The sequence below is a fragment of the Cricetulus griseus genome, chromosome 9 (assembly GCF_003668045.3).
Source record: "Cricetulus griseus strain 17A/GY chromosome 9, alternate assembly CriGri-PICRH-1.0, whole genome shotgun sequence".
NCBI classification, from domain to species: domain Eukaryota; kingdom Metazoa; phylum Chordata; class Mammalia; order Rodentia; family Cricetidae; genus Cricetulus; species Cricetulus griseus.
The window spans coordinates 18,994,162-19,019,507 of NC_048602.1; the positions used below are offsets into that span (position 1 = coordinate 18,994,162).

The 25,346-nt window shown below is 42.3% G+C and overlaps 1 protein-coding gene and 1 pseudogene across 1 annotated transcript; one reads left to right on the plus strand and one right to left on the minus strand.

The window, feature by feature from the left end:
- Positions 1-1,373: 1,373 nt before the first annotated feature.
- On the minus strand, positions 1,374-5,012 carry LOC113833759 (annotated as a pseudogene).
- Positions 5,013-5,128: 116 nt separating this feature from the next.
- Positions 5,129-22,184, plus strand: LOC100774611 (zinc finger protein 54). The gene is made up of 6 exons (XM_027398695.2): positions 5,129-5,395; positions 8,321-8,418; positions 8,790-8,875; positions 12,711-12,806; positions 17,184-17,310; positions 20,625-22,184. The coding sequence occupies exons 4-6, from the start codon at positions 12,726-12,728 to the stop codon at positions 21,668-21,670; spliced, it is 1,254 nt and encodes a 417-aa protein (XP_027254496.1). The 5' UTR covers positions 5,129-5,395; positions 8,321-8,418; positions 8,790-8,875; positions 12,711-12,725; the 3' UTR covers positions 21,671-22,184.
- Positions 22,185-25,346: the final 3,162 nt, after the last annotated feature.

Genomic DNA, 25,346 nt, shown 5'->3' on the forward strand with positions numbered 1-25,346 from the left:
AGAACAGTTAGCCAGATGCAGAACATTAGAAGCTAAAAGGCAAGGTTAGTACGTTTTGAGACTTTCCCAGAACTATATGAACTTTGATGGATCAGGCCTTTGTTTTAGTATTTGGCAGGTGGTGGTGTCAACGAGCTGAGTTTTACATCCCGAATGGTACTTCCATCCTGGAGTCAGTTGTGCTAAAGTCTGGGGGCCTACTAAGGTTGGGGCCCTGTTACACTTACTAATAGCAAGAAGGTGAAAAACTATAAAGAGATAGACTGTGGATGTGTTAATATGTGCATGCTTATACACAGCTTACAAAACCCCAAAAGGCTAAGGTTGTGGTGGTGCATGTCTTTAATCCCAGGACTCTGGAACCAAAGGCAGACTGAACTCTCAGAAACCCTATCTCAAAAAACAAAACAACGAAGAAATCCCCAAGGGCATACATAGATTCATTTTGAAGTACTAAAGAAAAATGGGGAAGAATCCACTCATATATATTTTTTAATAGCTTTAATACCTTTAATAGCTACTAGACTCTCCCGGAATGAAAGGAGACTCATAGAAACCCTCCCCCTACCAATTGTCCCAATCTTGCACAGTTGATTGTTCTTAGTACTCTCTGAACAGTTATGAGTCTGCACATTGCCCACTACCAACTGCAAAGGAGACTTCTTTCACCAAGGCTGAGAGTAGTATAGATTAATGAGTATAACCATGAATACTTAGATGGCAGATAAATAGCATGGTCATTAACAAAACATCAATAGTTTCTGCTCTTGGCCTGTACTCCCCAAGCCATGGTTTTTACAGGGCATGAATTCCCCTCTACGAAGCAAGCCTCAAATTCAATCGAGAGGTCTGTTATGCCCAGAAGCAGCTGTGCCAGTATCGACCCAGTGCTCACATCCTGGCTTGTAGGTTGGTAATGTAGGATGCAGGGTCCAGGGCAGGTTAGACCATTGACATCTTTTCTCTTCCAACAGCCCTCACAATGCCTTGTATTACAAAAGCTAGCCAGCATGGAGAGTCCTGATAAGTTCAAGAATGCAACCAAATTGTTTTGGTACCTTCAGCTATGAAAATCACCAAGCAAGAGGACTGGCAGTGACCTGTTTTGTTTGGGTGCCCCTGGGGCCTCTCTGACCAGTAAATCCTTGGCAGATAAACATTAGCAGGTACAGAGAGTGCCATTTAATAGCTCTAGTGTCTGGGAGCAGCGTTATTTATGCATGTAGGATACCTCTTCAAAGTTTTGTTTTTGTTTGGGGGGGCGCTGTGAGACAGGGTTTCTCTGTGGCTTTGGAGGCTGTCCTGGAACTAGCTCTTGTAGACCAGGCTGGTCTAAAATTCACTGAGAACCCACTGCCTCTGCCTCCCGAGTGTTGGGATTAAAGGCGTTCGCCACTACCGCCTGGCTCTGTCCAAAGTTTTAAAAATTGTATTTCCTATTAGTTTGTAAGACTGTGGTTTTCATAAGGCTTCTTCATACATCCTTCCTTTTGACGGGTCCTCCTCCTCCTCCTCCTCCTCCTTTCTTCCTGTTCCATGCCCAGCTGAACATTCAGTGTACATCATCCAGGGCTCATTCTTTTTCACACATGTGTTCTACTATGCTCTCATTATGTTTCCAGTTGGGTTGTAAAATGAGAGGTTCCCATGTAGCTTCTTCATAGACATCTCCCTTGAGCTGACCTTTCAAGGCTGACCATTTGGTGCTGGATAGTCAATTAGATGCTCTTCCCCAGGGAAAAGCATTTCCCCTGCTCCCAGTATTCCCCAGTTGTCTGTAGTTCTCCGTGCAGGGTTGAGGCCTGTGGGCTTTTCCCCATCCAATTTGGCGTGTCCCTTGTCTGTGCCCTTGCTCAGCTTCCATTTGGGAGGTCATGTGGTGAAGACTTTATTTAAGCCACTTCTTGCATTGTTAGGAGACAATCTCACGACAAACTGCCTGAATCTATGGTTATGGTTATTACACTCTTTCTACCCCCTCCTCAAAAATGATGCTCGAGCCTTAGGTGCAGGAATATTCTATAAATGGATCCACTGGGCTTGGCCTCCACAACTCTACATCTTCATTAGTTGTCATTTTTTTTCTAACAAAAAAATTGTATTTACTTAGGAGCATTCAGAATGTCAACAAAACAACTGCAATTTTTTTTTTTTTGCAATTACAGAGTGGTATTCAGTTAACAGAACAATTATCTTCATATAAGCTGCACCAGAGACAACTGAAGATGAAAAAAACCCAAAACAAAAAAACTACCGTCCCCATATATAACTAATTTGTGCTGTGCACCAACAAGATCCTGCTTTAAATTTCCATGCCAATTTACAGCCCCCAGACTGTACCAGGCAAGGTTAGTGGCTACTGAAAATACCACCAGGACAGGGCTATTTAAAGACATATTCGTTAGTGTATTAACTATACAAAAAAAAAAGACATCATACAGTTTAAAAACAAATCTTACACAGCCTTACATTTCAGTTTCTTTTTCTTTAAACGGAGTGAGTTGCATACAGGGGGTTAAATGCTTTTGACCACCCCGTTTTTCTCTGCATCGGGTTTTCCTTTAGCTCTGAAAGCAGCAATATCCTTTTCGTGCTTCTCCTTCAGCTTGGCAGCCTTCTTTCCGTAGGGCTGCTTGTCCTCTGCAGCAGTGCTGTTCCGAATCTCTCCCAGTCTCTACATCACCAATGAACAAGCCAGCGTGTTCCCCTTTGGTTTGGGGGTGATTCTCAGAACAGAACAAGAAGAAGGCCAAAGGAGGCCTCTTGGGTACATTGGGGTCCTTGAACTTCTTTTTGGTGATGTAGGTGTTCATTTCTCTTTCATAACTAGCCTTGTCAGCCTTTGCTGTGTCTTCAAATCCTTCCCCCCCCCTTTTTTTTTTAGCAGGCATGGTCTTCCACCTTTCTGAGCACTTCTTCGAGAACTCTGAGAAGTTGACATAAGCATCCGGGTGCTTCTTCTTGTGTCCCTCCCGGCAGGTTTGCACAAAGGATGCATAGAAGGACATTTTTCCTCTCGGCTTCTTAGGATCTCCTTTGCCCATGTTTAGTTGATTTTCGTCTGCGAGGCACAGAGTCTCTAAGCCTCACACCAGCACCGAGTAGGTAATGAGGTGTCCAGTACCAGTCACGCTTCCCTTCTGTGAAGAGGGTCTTAGGTCCAATTAGAGAGCTTTGGTTACCACCAAGGTGTGCTGGCTACTACGGCACCCTTCAGATACCCTGCCATGATGATCTTTGATGTGGATCATAAGCACCATAGCTGCCTAGGACTGTGGCTTGGCTCCCTCCTCTGGAAGCTTGCACTGTGCTTCTGGTCGCATAAATATTATTCATCAGGGATGAGTTTATTTTGAGACAGAGTCACTCTGTGTATTGCCAGCTGACTTACTGTGTAGACCAGCCTGGCATAGAACTCAGAGTTCCCCTTGATCCTGCCTCCTGAGTGCTAGGTTTAAGGCTTGCATGACCTTGCCCAACTACACATAACTTTTTCTTTTCATGTCTTGAAAATTACCCAAGGTAACGGCCTAACATAAATGATAGACGATCTTATTTCTTCTGATGTTAAAGACTTCTTTCCACTTAAATGGAAACTCTCACTAAAATTTATTGGTTTCCAGGTACATACAACACATCAAATTAAGGCAACATAAAGTAAATAATGTAAATAGAACTACAAGTAGAAATGAGACTGAAGCTGTTATAAAATGCCCCTTAAGACAACTCCAGAACCATCTACAGGATTCTAGCAGAACTTCAAAGAGACAATAATAGTAAAGCTACTTCAAATACTTGTTAGCACAAAAAAGGAAGACTTCCTGACTTAAAAATACCTGATATTAAACAAGACAATGATACAACCAAATTAGGGACTGATGGGTACACACACACACACACACACACACACACTGTCCCACTCTTATTTCCTATCTCTCTACTACCCTGGTCCACAATTGAAAAAAAATATTGTGTTCATTTCCATTCATTTAGCTTTGAGAGACACACTGAAATTAAATAGAGCCATCTATGGAGCCTGCTGGGCTCTGCAGAGGACACACCTAAAGGTAGTGACTCTTTTCCTACAATCCATCCATAGATAACATTTGAGAGGTAAAGAGTGGAACCTAAGCCTTTCCCTTTCTTAGACTGACTGTGGTCTAGTGTGAGGTCAATGCAGGTCAGTACAGCTGCTGTTGGTTACTGATTGCAACAGCTGTATGCAGTCTAGAGAATGACATGTCTTTTATTACGTATACAGTGTTCTGTTTGCATGTATCCCTACAGGCCACCAGATCTTGTTACAGCTGGTTGTGAACCACCATGTTGTTGCTGGGAATTGAACGCAGAACCTTTGGAAGAGGAGCCAGTGTTCTTAACCTCTGAGCCATCTCTCCAGCCCCCAAGAATGACATGTCTTAGCCCTTCCTCCTTCCCCTTATTATTTCCCTCGGACAGCAAGAGCCTCTGCATCCTTCTGGGGGTGGGTGGGGGTAGTGTGTGTGGGAGATCTGAATTTTATCTCAAAACACCTTTAGCATGATTCCCAGAAGACAAACCTATTTCTGAGTTACTAAACTGACAAGACCCCCATCTAGTGGTGACAGCAGTAGAGCGCGGGACAGTTAGCAATGGGCTGATAACTGGCTTCAGGACACATCGATTTCTTTTCAGAATCCAAGTTCCCGAAATGTCTCTTCCCCAATTCACAGCTGCAGTATTTGGTTTTGGCTCCTCATGTTTGTGTTGGGATGGGACGGTGCCATCTGAATTTAGCCTGTGATCATTTGATGTAATAAGTAGTCCAGGAGGCGGGTTGTCAAGTCCAGGTTATGCTTCCCGTCTTTTCTCTGAAGGTCTCAGCACTCACTGTGGGGTCAGACACCGGGGTGCAGCGTCCTCCTGGCTGCAGCTCTGGTCTAGGCTGCAGCAAGCGTGTGTGGAGTCTGTGCAGAGCGGGTCCAGGGCGGCCTGACAGCCGAGCTGTGTGCAAGGCGGCGGGAGATGCAGGGGAGGTGGGAAGCACTCACACTCACCCGGAAACCGGGGATGGTGGAGTTTGTTGGCCATTGGTCAGGTGTAGGGGACGTGCATAAGTGGGAGGGATAAGAGGAGTGACGTGACGGAAGCTGGGAAGTCGCGTTAATGAGGCCCGGCAAGTTGGACTGAGGAGCAGCCGCTGGCAGTGCCGAGTGCCGGGTTCCCTGTCATTGCTCGGGGTCCTGCACGGTGGGAGCCGCGCGCTGCAGAGCCGGGTGCGGAGGACCTGGTTGGGGACTCGGGGACCTGAGCCCTCGGGATCCGCGGTGTCCGCGCTCGCGGGGCGGCCTGGGAAAGTCAGCAGTCAGCAGCGCAGTGGCGGGAACCGCAGCCCGGCGGCCCTGGAAGCTCCCAGGTCAGAGGAGCAGCGGGGCTGGGACCCGGGAGGGAGGGAGCGAGCGGTTTCTCTGTTGTCCATCAGGAAGCCGGCCCCGAGATATTGCTGTGGATGTCTTTCCTTTGTCGATAAATTTTAGATAATATGAACTGGACCAATCCTGATGTTTTCTTTTTGTTTTGTTTTTGTTGTTTCTTTTTTCTTATTGATCTTCTGATTGCCAAGTATTCGCATAAAAATAACCTACTAGAATATTTGAATTTATGTGTTGATGTTCGCAAGCACGGTTCTCTTTGCTATGATGATAAGAACAAAGCTCTTGAAATGTGCATAGTCCCTGCTAACTTCTGTATTATACCCAGGACTTAGCATGCAGGGAGAATGTTCAGATATTACTCATGAGAAGTGTAAGGGTTCTTTCTTCTCTTCTTTCTTTCTTTCTTTCTTTCTTTCTTTCTTTCTTTCTTTCTTTCTTTCTTCTTGTGAGCTAGAACATCTTTGCAGTCAAGTGTGATGGAATACAAGAAAGGCACCACCATTCAGCAAACCTCATGCAACATGTTTTTGGGGGAAAACCACAAAATGGTAGCTACTCTGAAAGGGAAGAGAGACAGAAGGTTAGGCTCAGGGTCAGGCTTTTAGTGGAAAAGCCCAGTGGGGTCTGAAGTTCTGCTTACTGCTGAAGCTTACTGTATGACTGTGGGGCCCGGTTCCCAGGTTGTCAGCCCCTTGAGGCACAGGAGTGCCTAGGCACTGCCCCACCCCCATCCCATCCCCCAGAATCCTCTAAGGCTCATAATTGCCATTTCTATCCCTTGAGGCAGGGGAGTATCCACGTCCTGCCTTATAAGGGAAAGAAAAAAAAAAAAAAAGCCTAATATCTGGTCACTGAGCTTGCCCCTGAGCTTGCCCCAAGAGCAGGCCCACAAAATCTCTCCAATCCCAGGCTGCCATGGAAAGCTCTGTCCCCCCCCCTCACCCTCTCCCAAGAAACTGTATCAAGTCAGCTTCCTGCTCAGTTGTTTGCTCAGTTCTCAGAGTACAGGAGTACAGCCTGTGCTTCCCTCCCAATAAATGTCCTCTGTGAGTTTTGTTTTTCTGTCTGACTTTGTGCTATCCCTTGGCTCCCGACTGCCAGGATACCTTTTCCCTTGACGGACTAAAAATTAAAATTAATAAAAGTTTAAAAACTTGGGCCGTAAATCTATACAGAGAAAGGGAACTTATTATGGTAAAGGAAAATTTAACTCCTTAAATCAGGAGTGCCATGGCTGGCGCCTGAACTCCCACCCCACCCCCGCAGAGAAGGGGAGGTGACTGTCCACTCTTGTTAGCATTCCTTTGCTAATTGCTGATTGTCAAGGTCCCCAGCCAGTTGTAAAGATCCCTCAGCCCAGGGGATCACTGACAGACCCTGTGACCCTGTAACCCTGCAAACCCATGCCCTGTCTTATCTCACTCAAATGTATTTCACTAAAAATATATAGTTACTGCTTTACTCTGTACTTTGTATGACCTTAAGTAACCACGGAAACTCTGAAATCTGTGGCCTTCAACCTTATTATGTCTGCCCCTTTAAAAGGTTCTCTTTTTGGCTGGTTGGCATCTCATTTGCCTACCATGCAGTGAGATCCTAGCTGGCCAGCTTGTAATAAAAAGAAACCTTTTGCTTTTGCATCAGAGTGTCGACTCCCTGGGTTTGTCCCTGGGCTCCTCGAACCTGGCACCCCTCAGAGCTGCAAGGCCTCCCATCTCTGTTGTAACACTTACACCAGTCTCAGGGTTCTAGGGCAGAACAGAGGCAGAGTCTTTTTTTTCCCACTGGCCTCTTTGACCTACAGGAATGCCTGCAGATTGAACTGAATCTGAAAATAGAGTTTTAAGAGTTCCACGGGTATGGTTGTAAACATTAACATTTAAAAGTAAACTTTTTTTTAAAATCCACCATTCATTTTTCCAACTGAGATATAAGCACTCTGTGATGTAAATACAGCATTCTGAAAAGTGTCTTTGCCAGGTTTGGTGGCACAGGCCTTTAATAACACCACTCGGGAGACAGAGGCAGGTGGATCTCAGTAAATTGGAGGTCAGCCTGGTCTACATAGTTAGTTCCAGTACATCCAGAGCTATGTGGTGAGACCCTGTCTCCAAAAAAGAAAGAAAGAAAGGAAGGAAGGAAGGAAGGAAGGAAGGAAGGAAGGAAGGAAGGAAGAAAGGTGGTTTCTTGCTCTGAGTTCTTAATGTTGCAGTTTAGAGGCTAGAAAGCCACAGTATGCTGTTTGGAGGTATTAGGTTACAGTGTATTCACAGTTAGAAAGGGTGTTGTTATGAACCTGGTGGTGGTGGCCACACAAGTCCTTAATCCCAACACTACAGAGGGTAGACCTTGGAATTCCTTGCCATCCTCATCTACAAAGTGAGTTTAAGAACAGTCTGGGCTACACAGAGGAACCCTATCTGGGGGTGGGGGGAAGGAAGGAATGAAAAGGTATTTTAATATAGGATAATAAAGAAAGCATCTTTTTGTTTTGTTTTGTTTTTTTCGAGACAAGGTTTCTCTGTGGCTTTGGAGGCTGACCTGGAACTAGCTCTTATAGACCTGGCTGGTCTCGAACTCACAGAGATCCACCTGCCTCCGCCTCCCGAGTGCTGGGGGATTAAAGGCGTGTGCCACCACTGCTGGGCTAAAGAAAGCATCTTTTGAATAAATATGATCATTCATCTACATCAGAAAAATGCCTGCAATAGTCATTCATCTCCTTACTTCCTTCCGTTATCTTTGTTTGAGGTGTGAACTCACTGTGTTGCTCTGTCTGGCCGTGTGGACCAAGCTGGACTGGAACTAACAAGGTCCACCCACATCTGTCTCCCCAGTGCTAGGATTAAAGGTGTGCACCAACACAACTCTTCAAACTGGTGTTTTCATTTGTGGTCTGTTGACAGCCGGTGGTGTGACTGTGGACTTCTCCCAGGAGGAGGGGCGTTGGATGGACCCTGCTCAGAGACTGGATGTTGCAGAATTCCAGCAGTCTGATTTCTGGGTGAGAATATTTGCTTGCAGTCTCCCTTGCTCCTCCTTAGGGTTTCTTGGCAAATTACTCTGCAAGCGTGTATCCCTTTGGGAGACCCATCCTATGTGGTCTGTGATAAACTCACTAACTCATTTTTGTATGATGTTGTCAATTTGTCATCCCAATCATTCAGTTCCATTTCGGCTCCTGAGTTTTAACCAAGCTGTGATTGAGATTGGGATTCAAGTCCCACTCGCTGAAAATGCTTCCTAAATGTTTTCAGTATCCTGACCCTGCGTGACAATTAGGGAATCATTTGTAGATTCCTCTCTTCATCCACTGAGCACAGTACTGTGTGAGAAATCCAGGGGCTTCCTGAACAATCTCTTTCTCACGTGCAGGGCTCACTGATCACCCCGACCTGCTCACCTGTGCAGCAAAAAGTCCTGAAAGGTAGAGAGAGAGGAGAGAGCAGCCAAGGATCCAGGTATGGTGGAGGGATTGGTGAAGGGGTGGCAAGGGGTTCAAGTAAATGTGGAAGTGGAACATGAAATCATTTTTGCCACATTCTGTTTCACTGGAAATAACTCTGGAGACTTCCACTGAGAAAGATGTCTCACGGTTATCCTGTTGTAGGTGTGAGAACAGTCTCCACAGAAGAATTGATAATGGAGACAAGTGTGATTTCGTATGACTAAGCATTCGAGTGGTGCTGTCCTTATTCATTCACGCCACTGAACATGTCTTTGTACTGTTATTAAATGATTTTTATTTCTATGAGTTTAATGTGTTACGGAATGATGAAAATTAATACAGAACTGTTATGGGATCAGCAAGAAACCTGGCACTGGGGAAATTCCCAGGAAAACGCAAGGATGAGCTGAGATAAAAACTCTAAGCAATGGTGGAGAGGGTGCCTGAGCTGGCCTTCCCCTGTCATCAGATTGAGGACCATCCAGTAACTGATGGAAGCAGATGCAAAGATCCACAACTAACCTCTAGGCCAACCTTCCAGACTCTAGTTGAGGAGAGGGAGGAGCGATAATATGAGCAAAGGGATCAAGACTGATGAGGAGACCCACAGAAACAGCTGACCTGAGCTAGTAGGAGCTCACTGACTTCAGACTGACAGCTGGGAAAACTGCATAGGACTGAACTAGGCCCCCTGCATGCCAGTGACAGTGGATGACTTGGGTACTTTGTGGGGCTGTGGGCAGTGGGACCAGGATCTATCCCTAGTTCATGAACTGACATTTTGGAGCCCATTTCCTATGGAGAGATACCTTGCTCAGTGTAGACACAGGGAGGAGGGCCTTGGTCCTGCCTCAACGTGGTGACAGGACAGACTTCATTACTCGCTATGGGAGGCCTTATCCCTTCTGAGGACCAGATGGGGGATGGAGTGGAGGGAAGGTAGGGTAGTGGGAGGAGGGGAGGGAGGGGAACCTGGGATTGGTATAAATAATAATAATAATAATAATAATAATAATAATAATAATAATAATAATAATAGACCCTTATATACCCTACCCCTGGAACAATAAAATGAGCTGTCTCTCTGAAAAACAAAAAGAAAGAAAATTAATACCTCTAGGTTTATTTATTGTTTTCAGAATTTTGGAGCTTTGATATTGTAGCACATTCTTACCTTTTAGTGTTTATTTCTCCATTCCTGAAAATAATGCCAACAGAGTTTTGATAAGAATCCGAAAGTATATTTACAGACTGTTAAATCCGTTTGTACTGTCTGCCCATGGATACCTCCAATGTGGTCATGACAATTCCAAGTGGTTTCCATTGCTGTCACTGTAACAGACTGTGAGATCACCTCCAGGTTTGATCCTCTTAGTATTTTCTGGTTTTTGCTGTTCCCTGGTACTTTCAGGATTACTTTCTGTAAAATGCACAAATAGGATTGTAATGGGAATTGCTTGGAGTCTTAGAGAAGACAGACCTCCTTCTAGGTTGTCTTCTTGTGTTTGAAAGGAACATGAGGCAGTGTGCCAGTTTTCACGTTTTATGTATTCTTCTGTTTTCTGTCTGCTGTGGATGTCTGCATTCCAGGTTTTGTGACATGCGCCCGTGTTGATCCACTTTTTGTCATTTGCTAATACTGTTTATTTTGTATTTTGATACTTTCATCTTGAGTTTTCTGTCACTAATAACGATCATCTGTTGTTTAACAGCTGTACATAATCATGGCATTTTTTTTTTAAAAAACAACTTTCTCAGTATTTTGTATCTTTAGATATGAAATGAATTTTTCAGTAGAAAATATGGTTTTTTTAGCTGTCTTTTTTTAAAAGATTTTATTTATTTATTATGTATACAACATTCTGCTTCCATTTATATCTGCACACCAGTACAGGGCACCAGGTCTTATAACAGATGGTTGTGAGCCACCATGTGGTTGCTGGGAATTGAACTCAGGACCTTTGGAAGAGCAGTCTGTGCTCTTAACCTCTGAACCATCTCTCCAGCCCCTTAGCTGTCTTTTTTTGAATGTTGTAGTCTGTTGATATCAGGCCATTATCTTATGAGCTACACTATAGCGCTTTTTTTTCCCATTCATTTATTTAGTTCATAAATAAAGTCATGCACAATTATGATACAGAATACAGTATGTTCACAATGGCATGGCTGAATTAATCTAGTTAACATGTTTTATCATACATATTTATCATTTTTGTTTTGAGAACACTTAAAGTATACTATCTCACAACTTTTAAAATATAGCATATACACTGTAGCGCTTTTTAATATGTACATATTGGCTATTTCGACTGCTATTACCATGGTTTGTTAACTCATTTGCTTATTTATTGATTGTGTTCTCATTTGCTTCCTTTGTAAATTTTGGTAGGTTATGGGTTTTTATTAATTGTAGTATAGATAGATAGCTAATAAACATATATGCTGCGTAGGCTTTCTCATCATACTTTTAATTACCAATTCCCTGGATGTTTTTAATTTTACATAGAACTATTTGTTGGCTCCTGTTCTTTGTGTTGCTCTGCAGGATTCACGTTTTTAGATCATACATGTAGGTCTGTGATTGATTGTGTGGTAGGGGAGAATTGAGCCCAGGTTCATGTTTTTATATGTGGTCTGCATACTTTTCCCGGTGCCTCTGTTGAAGAGGCTGTCGAGTCTGTAAACACAAGATCATGGTATTTTGGTGTCATTCCTATAGTCATTGCTGGGTCTGCTGCTCTCTGCATTAGGCTGTTGGTCTGTCTTCTTCCACTGGTTGTGTGGATCTGCAGTATCATCTGGAATCACATGAGGATAACTTGAGCTTTGTAACATTTCATATTTATATATTTATGTTTTATGTATATGAGTGCTTTTGCTTGCAGGTATGACTGTACAGCGTCATGCTAGAACTGTGGTTTTAGACAATTGGGAGCCACAGCATGGGTTCTAGAAATGGAAACTGGATCTATACAAGAATAACTGGTGCTCACAACCAGTGAGCCGTCACTCCAGCGCCCTATTAAATATAACAGAAAATGGTATAGAACCATTCTAGTCATTTTTTTTTTTTATGTAGAGGACCCAAAAACTTCCTCTTACATAGGCATTTATTATTTCTTAAAAACTTCTTAAATTGTTATTGTATGTTTGTGTGTGTTCCTAAACATAAAAATACCAACTACACAGTCCGTATGTTTTTAGGGATGAACATTTGGCATTGGATAACCATACAGTACACTCTTCTCTGGGGAAGACTATTTCTCCAGCTCTAAGAATTCCTTAGTGTTTGACCAGGGTTGAGGCCTAGTGAGCTTTCTTCCTTCCATGTTAGCATGTCTCTTTGTGTTCAGCTCTTTGTTCAGCTCATGGTTAGGCAGCCATTTTATAAGATTTCATGCATGTAGCTTCTGTGACATTTCTAGGAGACACATTCTGAGCAAATAATCCTGTTCCTCTGGCTCTTAAATTGCTCCCTCCTCTTTTTCTCAGTGATCCCTGAGCCTGAGGTGAAGGGTTGTGGTGTTTATGTGTTGGTGGGGACTGAGCATCCAAGTCTGCATTTTGACTGATTGGTTTTCTGTAATAATATCCATGTGTTGCAAAAAACTTTCCATGATGAGGGATGAGGACTACATTTATCTGTGGGAATAAGGATAAATATTTAGAATGCTCTTAGGGATTATACTTATTTAGTAAATTAGTGGCTATGGGTTTTCTTACAAGATGCTTGACTTCACAAGCCCTAGAGAAACTGGCTTGGTTTCTTTTTATGTGGCTTGACATTTTTTCTTAACACGTTTCAGTATTAATTTTTGCTCTTTCTTTTTGACCCCTTAATATGAAAGGACAGCAAGCCATCTATGTATTCATTGTTCCTGAAAGACAAACTCAAAGAAGATCAACAGAAAGAAATGGCTGATTCTCCAGTTAATCTGTCCCAGGTCAGTGGTCCTGTCCACTCTTTTTCTACAGATATTATAGTTTGAGATATTGCACACCCTAATTTTCTGCTTCTGATAATTTTGGAATTTTGTTATACAAGGTGTTGCAAACAAACAACAAAGAAATCACTCACTGAAATTAATCAGACCCAAAGACTATACAACACAACGTCCTTTTATGCAGTTAGAGTAGTCGTTGAGAACAGAAGCTCTGCAGTCTCACATGAGATTTTATTTTTTCACAATCAAATATACTTTTATGAGCTTGTCCACCACAGAGAAGATAAAAACCAGTGACAGAATTAGAACTAGAAAAGCAATTCCCTTTATATACTTTTTCATAACTGGTGTTATTATCTGCATTCAGTCCTGCCTCAAACCTTTCTTATTCTCTGTTCTCAATGTTCTGATGCATGCACATGTACGTGGTTTCCATAAATATCTATTATTGACTAGATTCTGCATGTGAGGGAAAATGTGATTTCTTCCTTTCTGACTCTGTATGACCTCACTTACTATTACACAATCTAAGTCCAACCATTCTTCTGCAAATTTTCATTACATTTTTCTCTTCAGCTGAATTGTATTCCATTTGATATATGTACCATTTTCATTATTCAATCATCTGTTGATAGACAATCAGTTTGATTCCAGTACTTTCCTAAAGTTAAAAAAGCATCAGCAAATACAGGTTGTAAATTGATTTATAGTGGTGTGTGGAGTTCTGAGTATATGCCCAGGAAATAGATGAGTTAGACAAAAATAACATCTTTAATTTTTTTAAATGATCTCCACACTGGTTTCCACAATGGCTGTATTAATTTGTGCCTCCACCCTCACACACACCCACGTATACCAACAGTTAATGAGGGATCCTTTGTCTCGATATCCTCCCTAACATTTCTTGTCAGGTTGGTTGTTGACAGTCATGCTGCCTCACTTAACGCAGCATTTCAAAGTAGTTTTAGGTGGCATTTCCATGATGGCATTTTAGTATATTTATCCGTCATTTCTGTTTTTGTCTTTGAAAAGTTTCAATTCCATTCATTTTCCCATTTGTTGGTTGCTATTTCTGTTTCCTTGGTATATAGTTTCTATAATTCTTGGTGAATACTAGCTGTGAGCCCCTATCCAAAGTGCCACTGGTACAGATTCTCTCCCATTCTGTGGGTGTCTATGTGCCCTGCTGACTGTTTCCTTTGATAAACAGAAACTTTATTTTCATGTAGTCCTAACTGTTGATACTTGGGTTAGCTTCTGTGCTGTTGGTGTTCTTTCTAATCAGTAAGTTCTTGCCCATCCCAATGTCCTCATGGGTATTCCCTATGTTTTCTAGGTTTCTGTGTTTCTGGTTTAATTCAGGTTTTTGATCCATTTTGAGAGGATTTTTTATACAAAATGAAAGGTAAGAATCTGATTTCATTCTCCTACTGGACCAGTTTTGCCAGCACCATTTGTTGAAAAGGCTATAATTTTATCATCTCTTTTTGCCTCCTTTATTAAATATTAAGTAAGTACAGCTTTCTGTTTTTCTTTCTGGGACCTCTGTCCTATTCTGTTATTCTTCTATTTGTATAACCGTACTAGGCTGTCTTTATAATTGAAAGTATACAATTCTGTAATTCCACACATCTTCTAACACTTTCCATAATTCTCCCCTACCACCAGTTTTTTTCTTTTTTTTCTTCTTTTTTTTATTTGATGGCAAATATTCTGCGTGGACTTATGACCTGTAACTTTGAAAATATTTCCACTGTCACATATGAACTAAAAACATATGTTGGCGCCCCGTTGCTATAGTGAATGTACTATATCCAAATACATTATTCTGTGATTGGTCATGTGCCATGTAGGCGCTAATTGTGGGATCTGCCCCATTCCCTTGAATCGTGGTTATAAAATTGCATATTGAAACATCATAGAAATGTAAGGAATTAAAGAGACTTATATCTTGGTTCTTAATACTAAATGATACTTTGTTCCTAATACTAATGAATTAAGCACAATGGGTTGTACAGAACCTGGCAGGGACATGTAGCTTGATTTTGCCGTGAAATTGATGTTCTTGAACATAGATTCAGATTGTAGTCTACTTGTACTTTGTATTTCTCTTTGGTATTTAATACCACGACAGTGATGATGTGTCCATGTGTTGTTGACACCTGCTATCTGTTTATCTCAAGAGAATTGCTGCTAGTATTCAGACATCTGTACTGGCCTGTCCTTGGGGTTCTGACTGGGTACGCCCTCAGCTGCAGCCACTGCTTTTCTTAAATTACAATTGCTGCTCACATGGGAAGAGGGGGGAGGGAGCTACGAGAATGAGAAGGAAAGCAGAGGAAGGATGCAGAGGTCATGAGGGAGCAGAAAAGTTGAGTCAGGTGTAGATCAGAAGAAAGGAAATGTGATAGGTAGGGGTTTTAGTTGGGGTGGTAGGGGAGGAAGGGGGGGAGAAGAGAACTGGGATTGTCGTGTAAATCAATCTTGTTTCTAATTCAAATAAAAAAATGATTAAAAAAAACAACTGCTGCTCACATCACTCAATTGGTTAGGATGCTCAATGGTAATTTCCCAAAGGAGAGACATCAGTATTTCTTATTTCTCTTTTACTTTTTGACCTAAACAGGATCCCACTGTGCAGCCCTCTGCGGCTGGGACTCATTATGTAGCATTATGTGGAAGGCATCAGCAAAAATGTCTTGAGGGTATTGACTGACTGATGTGCAGAGGCCGTCACATTTGATGCAGAAAGAACATTCCTCACGATTGCTTTGTTCTAGTCAGATCCTGTGAGGGTCATGGCTCTCCTCCCCTACCCTAAAGTGGCATCGTTCATTAAAGTGGAGACTTGGGGAATGGGCTCTGACCTGCAGGTTTGCATTTCTATCCCTGAGTCATGGCTCAAACAGAATGTGTCACCACTTTCCATTTCCAGAGAATTCAAGGAAGAATCATAAGCACTGTTAGACAATACAGCTTAATAAGTACTAAAAAAAAAAAGAACATATTGAAGAACTACAAAATTCAGACCCAATAGCTCAGATTTTCTCCTGAGCTGTTCTTCTGTGCTCTATTTGCAAGTTACTGAAAGGGAGTATAACTCTCACACAGTTTAGTATATCCATTTACTCACAGGAAATCTATGTCATTCTCGAATGCATCCAGTTACTTCCCTTATGTGTACATGCTTAGTGGTAGCTTAAATTCTATTTAATGTGTTTTTGGACTTCCCTCAATGTTTATAGCTCTTTGATGGTGACATTTTCTTCTAAACTTATGAAATTATTTATCAGAGTTGCTGCCTCATGTATACGGTTAGGACAATTTTAGATTATATCCAATGTGGCTGATGTGGATTTTACATTTGCTTGGTAGTGCCTCGAAATATTCTCCTAATTTTTTTTAAATTTATTTACTTATTTTTATTACATATACAGTGTTCTGTCTGCATATTTGCCTACACACCAGGAGAGGACACCAGATCTCATGATAGATGGTTGTGAGCCACCATGTGGTTGCTGGGAATTGAACTCAGGACCTCTGGAAGAGCAGTCCAGTGATCTTAACCACTGAGCCATCACTCCAGCCCCTATTCTCCTAAAATTAATTCATAAACTACATGATTATATATGTGAATGTTATAATAGCCAGTATGCAGTGTTGTTACATTCCTTTTTACTGTGGACAAAACAAAACAAAACAAAACTCTTTCTTGTAAGGTCAGTCATGAACTCTGCCTTCCTCTACCTCTTCTCTCTTTAATGGAGTGACATTGGACCTGGAGTAAACGTTCCAACTCAGCCTGTTAGAATACAGTCATGTAAGGCCCAAGTACATACAGCTTTGATTCAGTGTCGGTATTTAGCATGATCTACAGGTACAGCATTTAAAATCACATTTCCGCTGGGTGTTGGTGGCACATGCCTTTAATCCCAGCACTTGGGAAGCAGAGGCAGGCAGATCTCTTGACTTCGAGGCCAGCCCAGCCTACAGAGTGAGTTCCAGGACAGGCTCCAAAACAATACAGAGAAACCCTGTCTCAAAAAACAAAAAAAAAAACAAAAAATAAAATCACATTTCCTCGTTATGAATTTTCCTTCTGACACATGTATGCTGGGGTCCCATAGGACGTAAGCACAGCGTCCATAACAAATACCTGTGTCCAGACCTTAAATGTGTTTCATGCGTATTGATTTTGAGAATATTGTGACATTCTGTTCTCACCAAAAACCCATTGTAGAATGTGACTATATTAGAAATCATCTTTTTCAGTAATTGTCTCTGCTCATCTACATCCCTGATTTCTTTAAGTCTCCTTATAGCCAAGAAAGCACTCTGTTTGGGATCACATGATCAAACTGTAATTTTTCACTTCAGGGTCTGCTGACATTCAGGGATGTGACTGTGGACTTCTCCCAGGAGGAGTGGCAATGCCTGGACTCAGCTCAGAGGACTTTGTACATCGATGTGACGTTGGAGAATTATAACAACCTGCTCTGTGTGGGTAAGAACATTTTTCGTGGAGAATTCCTAACTCTGCCTTTCTGTGTCCTGACTTTATAGGTTGTGAACTTTCTGTTAAGCTGTCTTGGAAACAACAGGAGACTAGGGAAAGTTTGGAGGTAGCAAAGAACTTTTTCTTGGTATTTGTTATTTTCTTACCACTTTCCACTTTAGAGGTGTCGGGCACCCTTCACTTTGGTTCCAAGATGCATTCAGAAACTTTGTAACATAAAGTGTTTCTACCCATATCTTCTTTTTCATTTTTTTCCTCTCATTGAAGTAGACTTTTTTCTCATACAGTATATAGATCCTGTTTATACTTTTCCCCTCCCTGTACTCCTCCCAGTTCCTCCCCGGTCCTCCTCCCCTCAATATCCACTCCCTTTCTGCCTCTCATTAGAAAACAACGGGCTTGGAGCCAGGTGTGGTGACATCCACCTTTAGTCCCAGCATTCCGGAGGCAGAAGCAGGCAGATCTCTGTGAGTTTGAGGCCAGTCTGGTCTACAAAGCAAGTGCCAAGGGAACCAGCGCTGTTACTCAGATTAACCGTCTTGGGGAAAATAAGGAAGGAAGGAAGGCTGGAAGGAAGGAAGAGAAAGAGCAGTCTTCTAAGAGATAACAACCAAGCATGACAAAATGAAATACAAGATAAAGTACAAACCATCACTTTGAAGTTAAACAAGGTAAATCAACAGAAGGAAAAGAATCCTAACAACCGGCACGAGCATCACAGAGCCATCCGTTCTCACACTCAGGAAGGAGTCCCATGATAAGACTACAGTACATAAGCAGAGGGCCTGCAGACCCTGTGAATTCACCTGCACTTGGCTCGTCGTTGGTTTAGAGGGCCTTGTTCTTCTGTTGTCTTCCATCGCCTCTGGCCCTTACATTCCTTTCATCTCCTCTTCTGCACGGTTCCCTGAGCTCTGAGGGGAGGGATTTGATGGAGACATCCCATGTAGACTCTCTCTGTACATACTGTCTGGCTGTGGGTCTCTACATCTGTTCCATCTGCTGTAGGAGGAAGCTTCTCTGATGATGACCGAATAAGACACTGATCTATGAGTGTAGCAGAGTATCAGTAGGAGTCGCTTTATTGATACTTTTTTTCTTTTTACATTGGTAGTTTTTGGTTTGCCCTAGGTCTCTGGGTGATCTAGTTTCTGGTCCTTGGTTACCAAGGCAGTGTTGGCTATTGGTTCCGTTGAAGACAGGATTTAAATGAGTCCACCAGACCCAAGATAAATGATAAATAGGTACTTATTAGGGAAGCACTCACACAGGTAAGAGTAAATAACCACCAGGGTCTTCCTGCTCTAGAAGATGCAGTCTCTGCCCTTATGATGCTCTCTGCAACCCAAGAGAGCGAGAGCCAGCCCCTCCTCTACCATATAACAGGGCACGCCTGCCTCTGAAACCATGCCAGAAGGTGTGACTACCAACACAAGTTCACCGGCAAGACAAGATGCCACTTGTGGATTGAGCCTTAAGTAAAATCAGACATTTGTTGACTGCTCCCACAATTTGTGTTCCAACATTACCCTGGCTTGTCTTGCAGGCAGGGCAGACTCCAGGTCACAGATTTTGTGGCTGGTCCCACCTAATATCTTAAAGCTCCATGACCATCATTGTATTTTACATTGTTTTAACTGTGAGAAAAACTCGAAATATGCAAACTTGAAATTCTTCCTGAATAAGGGGCTGGAAAGATGGCTCAGCGATTAAGAGCACTGGCTGCTCTTCCAGAGGTTCTGAGTTTGGTTCCCAGCAACCACAGGGTGGCTCAAAACCATCCATAATGAGATCTGGTGGCCTCTTCTGGCCTGCACAATAAATTTTTCCCAAATATGCTGTAGATCTGACTGGAAACAGCAATTGAGAAATCATTCCTAGATTACTCTACTGTGTGTTCTCTTCATGTACTAAGCCTAGTACTGTATTAAATGTTTGTATTGTTATTTAAAGAAAGACTGCCATGGTTCATCGGCTACCTCACAGTACATGTGGATTATTGTGTGCAAGATAGGCCTGGTCATGTGTGTGCAGCAAATGAGATTGCCCTGGAATGTGGAGAGAAGACAGTAGCAACAGCCTGAGTGGACTAGTGAATGAGCAGGACAACGGTGATGGCGTCAAGTGAAAGAGAAAGCAAGAGCTGAGCATCCTTTTGTGATGTTCAATTCCACTTGAGATTCCTTAGTCTAGTATGCAGGTCTCAGGATGCATCCTGCCTGTTGTAATTGTTAGAAGACGCTGTGCCTTATTGCACCTGAATTACGATAACTGAATACTAGTACAAAATACAATTTTATTTGACTATGCTGACATCAGATTGGAATAATATTATAAATGTGAAGTCTAACATGAGTCCATGAAGTAGGATTACTCTTTAATTGCCTTCCTTGCATGTGTGTCTTCATATTACATTCTTAATTTTCTCCCCAGTGGAGAACACACAGGCACCCTTCTGGAAAATAATCTCAGGAGTCAGTGTACATAGTAGACCTGAGAACAACCCTATGAGGAAAGTTAAGAACACAGCAGTGTGCGGAGCTCAGACAGGGGAGAATAGAAATAAGCAATAGCTGCCCGTGACAGCTCTGCCTCAAATGATGTAGACTCCAGGCTCCGTAGTCTAGTGCCTTTGATATCTGGCAAAATTGCTTTGCTTCCATTACTTTTGAAGAACCTAACATGCTTTTTAGAACAAATAAAGTAACCCTTCAATGCCTTTTGAGAAATTTTGTTTTGTTTTTCAAGTCAAGGTTTCAATCTGTGCCCTTGATTATCCTGGAACTTCCTCTGTGGTCCAGGCTGCACTCAACTCACCGAGATCCACCTGCCCAAGTGCTGGGATTTAAACGCATATACCACCGCTGCTTCTCACTCCTTTGGTTCTTTTAAGTAAGCCTTTAATCTTTGAAGAAATTGGGTCTTCTGAACTATATTTTTTATTCCATTACATTAGTAAGTCCAAACACTGTAAAGTTAGAATTGGAGTAAACTCTTCTATAATAATTTCACCAAAAAAAAAGAAAAATTAAAACTAGAAACATAGATTCAAAGTGTAATCAGTCGTTGAGCTCCCTCCTAAAGCTAATTGCCGATTCCTCAGTTATTCGTTTCCTCTTCTTTGATAGTTGTCATTCTGGTTTTGGAAGAATCCATACAATTATAGTGAAAGGAAAATGTTGAGTACCAGGAACTCTATGAAATGGTTGCTAGTTGATATAAATAAGGAGACAGTCACAGCCCGTTGTGAAATGTTTAATCTTGGAACAAGCCCTATTAATCTGAACTGTACTCATTTTCAGAGAACTATTGCATATGTGATCCTGTCCATCACCATGTGAAGACTGAAAAGGAGTCTCATCAGTGTAATGAGCTTGGGAAAGTGCTTCATGACCCCTCCACATGTGCACTTTATAGAACAAGTGAAACTACAGAAAACTCCAATAACTACACATGCAGTAATCACAGGGATGCCTCTGTTGACTCATCAAACCCACACAGACATGAAGGCAGGCACACTGGAGAAGAACCTTGCAGATCTAAAGACTTTGAGAAATCTTTAAATTTGTGTTCCAACATGACTCAAGATCAGAGAGTCTACACTGCAAAGAAAGAGCACAGGCAGGGAGAATGTGATGACTATTTCACCTCTGCATACAGTGTTGTGCAGCAAACAATCTACATTGGAGAGAAACCTCACCAGTGTGAGGAATGTGGGAAATATTTCAGTAATGCCACAAGCCTCTCTGTACACCAGAGAATTCATACTGGAAAGAAACCCTACAAGTGCAACGTTTGTGACAAATCCTTCACCCAGTGCACAAATCTTAAAACACATCAAAGACTTCATACTGGAGAGAGACCTTACGAATGCAGAGAATGTGGAAAGTCATTTCGTCACTTGTCAGCACTTAAAAGCCATCAGAAAATGCACACAGGAGAGAAGCCTTACAAGTGTAAGGAATGTGACAAGTCCTTTTCCCAGTGCTCAAGTCTGAAAACGCATCAAAGACTCCATACTGGGGAGAAACCTTATAAATGCAAAGAATGTGGAAAGTCATTCCGTCAGTCCTCCGCACTCAAAAGCCATCAGAAATTGCACACAGGAGAGAAGCCTTACAAATGTAAGGAATGTAACAGATCCTTTGCACACTATTCTAGTTTCAGGAGACATCAGAAAATCCACGGTGTTGAGGAACATTCTAGTTATGAAGTATGTGACAAGATCTTTCATCACGGTAGAAACCACTACAGACTCCATAGTGGAGAGGAGCCTTACAAATGCAATGACGCGGATCCTTCACCCACTATGAATGATTTAGATGGCATCATAAAAATCATTCTCTAGAGATATTGTAGGAATGCAAAGATCATTGTAAGTCCTTTCATTAACACCATGTCTCAAAAAGGCATTACAGAACCCATACTGGAGAGAAACCTTAGAAATGGGAGGTTTGTGACAAATCCTTCACCCAGGACTCACATCCTAGAAGACATCACAGAGTTCATACTGGAGAGAAACTTTACAGTTTTAAGGAATGTGGCAGATCTTTTTCGAGGTGTGCATATCTTAGAGCAGATCAGAAAATTCATACTGGAAAGAAACCTTACAAATGCCAAGACTGACACATTCTACATCCATATTGCAGGTCTTAGAAGACATCGGAAAATTCATACTAGAGAGAAAAATACTGTTGTAAATAATGTGCCATAGCATTTATCTGGCATTCTCTGCCTACAAATCCTAACAGAATACATAATAAAAATATAAAGGTAAGAAGCTTGTGAATGCCTTTAATGAAGGTCTAAATCTTAGAAAAACATCACAAGGTTTATATTGAAATAAAATTCTTCAAAAGTAATGGAGAAAATTGTTTTCTTAACGTATATGGTTGTTTTGCCTGCAAGTATTTCTGTGCACTGCATGTTTGCCTGGTACCTGGCAAGGCCAGAAGAGGTCATTAGATTCCCCCGAAGCTTGATTAACAGAAAGTTGTGAGCATTGTATATGCTGGGAATTGAACCCTGGTTCTTTGGAATCACATCCAGTGCTTTTAAACACTAAGCCATGCATACAGCCCTTGGTAAAAGCTGTAATAAGAGCATTTATCTTGTTCCGTATTCAAAAATTCATAATAATGTCAGGTGAGGTGACGCATGCCTTTAATCCCAGCACTTAGAATGAAGAGGCAGGAAGATCTGTGTGAGTCAGAGACCATCCTTGTTTACATAGTTAGTTTCAGGATAGGCAGGACTACATCAACTATCTCAACAACAACAAATCATAATGAGAACAAATTGTAGTAACTTAAGAAATGTGACAGAGCCCTCTAATTTTGCTATTCATCACAAACATCATAGTCCTAAGAAACCATATGAACGTATACTGTATATTAATCCCCACACATTGCTGTTCATTATAAATCCTGCCCCTGAAATGCATTCAATTTTATAAATCCTTTACCTAGCTCTGAAATTGTACACATAAAAAGAATTCATCATGAAAGAAACAATAATATGCTCTAATAAAGTCTCATCTTTTGTTCACCGTCAAAATCTTCAGACAAGAGTCAAACCTTAAAGACAGCAAGAAGGTGAGAAACTATAAGGAGATAGGCTGTGACTGTGACAGTGTGGGTGTGCTCACATACAGCTTACAAAACTCTGCCAAGGCTGTGGTCCTGCGTGGCTTTAATTCCAGCCTTCTGGAAGCAAAGGCAAGCTGAGCTCTGCGAGTCCAAGGCCAGCCTAGTCTCAAACAAAACAACAACAAAAAAGAAATCCCCAAGAGCATATAGAAACTAATTTTGAAGTATTGAGGACAAATGGGAAAGTGTTCACCCCAAACTCTAAAATAATACAGCTTTAAGTGCCAGTAAAGCTTCATGGAGTGAGAGGAGCCTTTCGGCACCCTCGCCCAGCCACAATGAAATGGTAATTGACCCAGGCTTACATGGTGGTTTGTTCTCAGGATTTTTTGAAATACGAGTCTTTGCATTGCCCACTACCAACTGCAAGAGTCCTCTTTCGCTCAGGTTGAGAGTAGTACAAACTGATAATTATAAACAGGAATTTTTAGATGGCAGATTAACAACATGATCATTAATAAAACATCAGTAGGTTCTTCCCTTGGCCTGTATTCCCCAAGCCATGGTTTTTGATCATGTTATAGTACAGGGCAATAATTCCCCTCTATGGAGCAAGCCTCAAATCTAATCAAGATAGGTGGCTATGTCCATAAGCAGTTGTTCTCGTATTCTGCCAGTGCGCACATCCTGGCTTGTAGGTTGGTATTGTAGATAGGACACAGGGTCAAAGGGTTGATAAGACCAGTGACATCTTTTCTTTGCAGTCCTTTGAAAGCTTACCAGCAGGGAGAGTTTCCTGGTAAGTCCAAGATTGCGCTCTCTACCTTGCAACCAAAGAGTTGGGTATCTTCAGCAACACCATGTCCTTATGGTGGCCAAACAAGAGCACTGGCAGTGACCTGTTTTGTTTGGGGTGCCTCTGTGGCCTTCCTGTCTAGTAAGTCCTAGGTAGCTGGCTGGTACAGAAAGAGTTCCATTTCACAGCCCTGGTGTCTGGAAGCAGCTTTATTCACCCATGTGGGACACTCTGTGGGGAGCCACAGCCCCAAGATGGCGCCTGGCTGGATGCCAGGGAGACTGAGCTTAGCTGTAAACAAGCCTTATTTGGAAGTACTTAGTGGATCTGGTGTGCCTCCTCCAGCTGTGACCTATCCCGGATCGCCAGGTGGCGTGAGCTAATTGGGTAATGAGCTTGCTTTTAAGGGCTTGCCCGGGGTGGCAGGGCTAGTGGAGGGAGAAGCTGAGAAAGAGAAGCTGGTGTAGAAGCTGAGAAGAAGCTAATGTACAAGGTTCCTGAATAAACTGCTTGAAGAAGAGTCGTGGTCGTGTCCTTCTTGCTGGTCGAGATAAGCGCCATGAGTGGTGGCCCGTATGGGGAAACCTCCGCGGGTGAACGGCTCAGAACTTCCTGCAGTCGGGGCAGTCGACTGGTAAGTCCCAGGTAAGTTGGGACCAAGTTAAGGACCTCAGTAAAGGGGAAATAATGTCTCCAGTAAGGAGCGATAAGGACCTTGGTAAAGAGGCAATAAGGTCTCTGGTAAGGAGCGATAAAGTTCCGGGAACGGACAAAGTAGAAGTAACCAAAAGTGAAAGTATGGGGAATTCGACATCGCAACCCATTTATCTCGCTCTTCAAGAGCTGTTGCGCTCTAAAGAGCTGAAGCTAAAGAAGAGTACATTAGGAAGATTTCTTGGGGACGTTGAGACCGCGGTCCCCTGGTTTGCCGTCTCGGGCAATCTTACTACCAGTTGCTGGGACAAGCTTGGAAAAGATCTAGATTTTGCCTGGGCACAGGGAACGCTGAAGCTAGGGACGTGGCCTATTTGGAAAATGGTTCGCAGCTGTTTAGAGGATCAAAGATACCACAAGGCTGTAGAAAAGGGGCAGGAGGTGTTAGAACAGCTGAAGGAAATAAACAGATGCAAGTCATGGGGCCTGTGCAGCGTGGTTTACCGTTGCTGTCAGCCCTACCCAATCATGAAGAACCTGATTTGTGATGTGTGCAGCATAGTGTTAGGTTTGCTTTTACTTTACCTTCTATTCTCCATTCTGTTGTATGAGTGGGTGGTTTTGCTCCAGGGTATGGCCAATAGCCCCACTATGTGTCAGCTTTTTGTGTGTCATGCTATTGCTCCTATTAGAGAGAAATACCCTGCTGTGAGCTGTGTCCACTATATGGATGACATTCTGTTAACTAGTAAGGAGTTGAAATTGCTGCACTTAGCATATGGAGATTGCGTTGGATATCCAATCTACCCTTAATGCTCAATTGAAAGGTGGCATTATGGTTTTGAATCAACGCATTGATCTAGTACAGGAACAATTGGATACTTATGGCAATTGGCACAGTTGGGATGTGAATGGAGAATGCCTGGTTTGTGTGTAACAGCTATGTCCTATCAGAATTATTCCTCAGCAGCAAACATGTCTAAACA

Coding starts and splice junctions, on each gene's coding strand:
- LOC100774611 (XM_027398695.2), top strand. CDS start 12,726: ATGTATTCATTGTTCCTGAAAGACAAACTCAAAGAAGATCAACAGAAA. Junction 12,807..17,183: donor CTCCAGTTAATCTGTCCCAG/GTCAGTGGTCCT, acceptor TTTTCACTTCAG/GGTCTGCTGACATTCAGGGA. Junction 17,311..20,624: donor TAACAACCTGCTCTGTGTGG/GTAAGAACATTT, acceptor ACTCATTTTCAG/AGAACTATTGCATATGTGAT.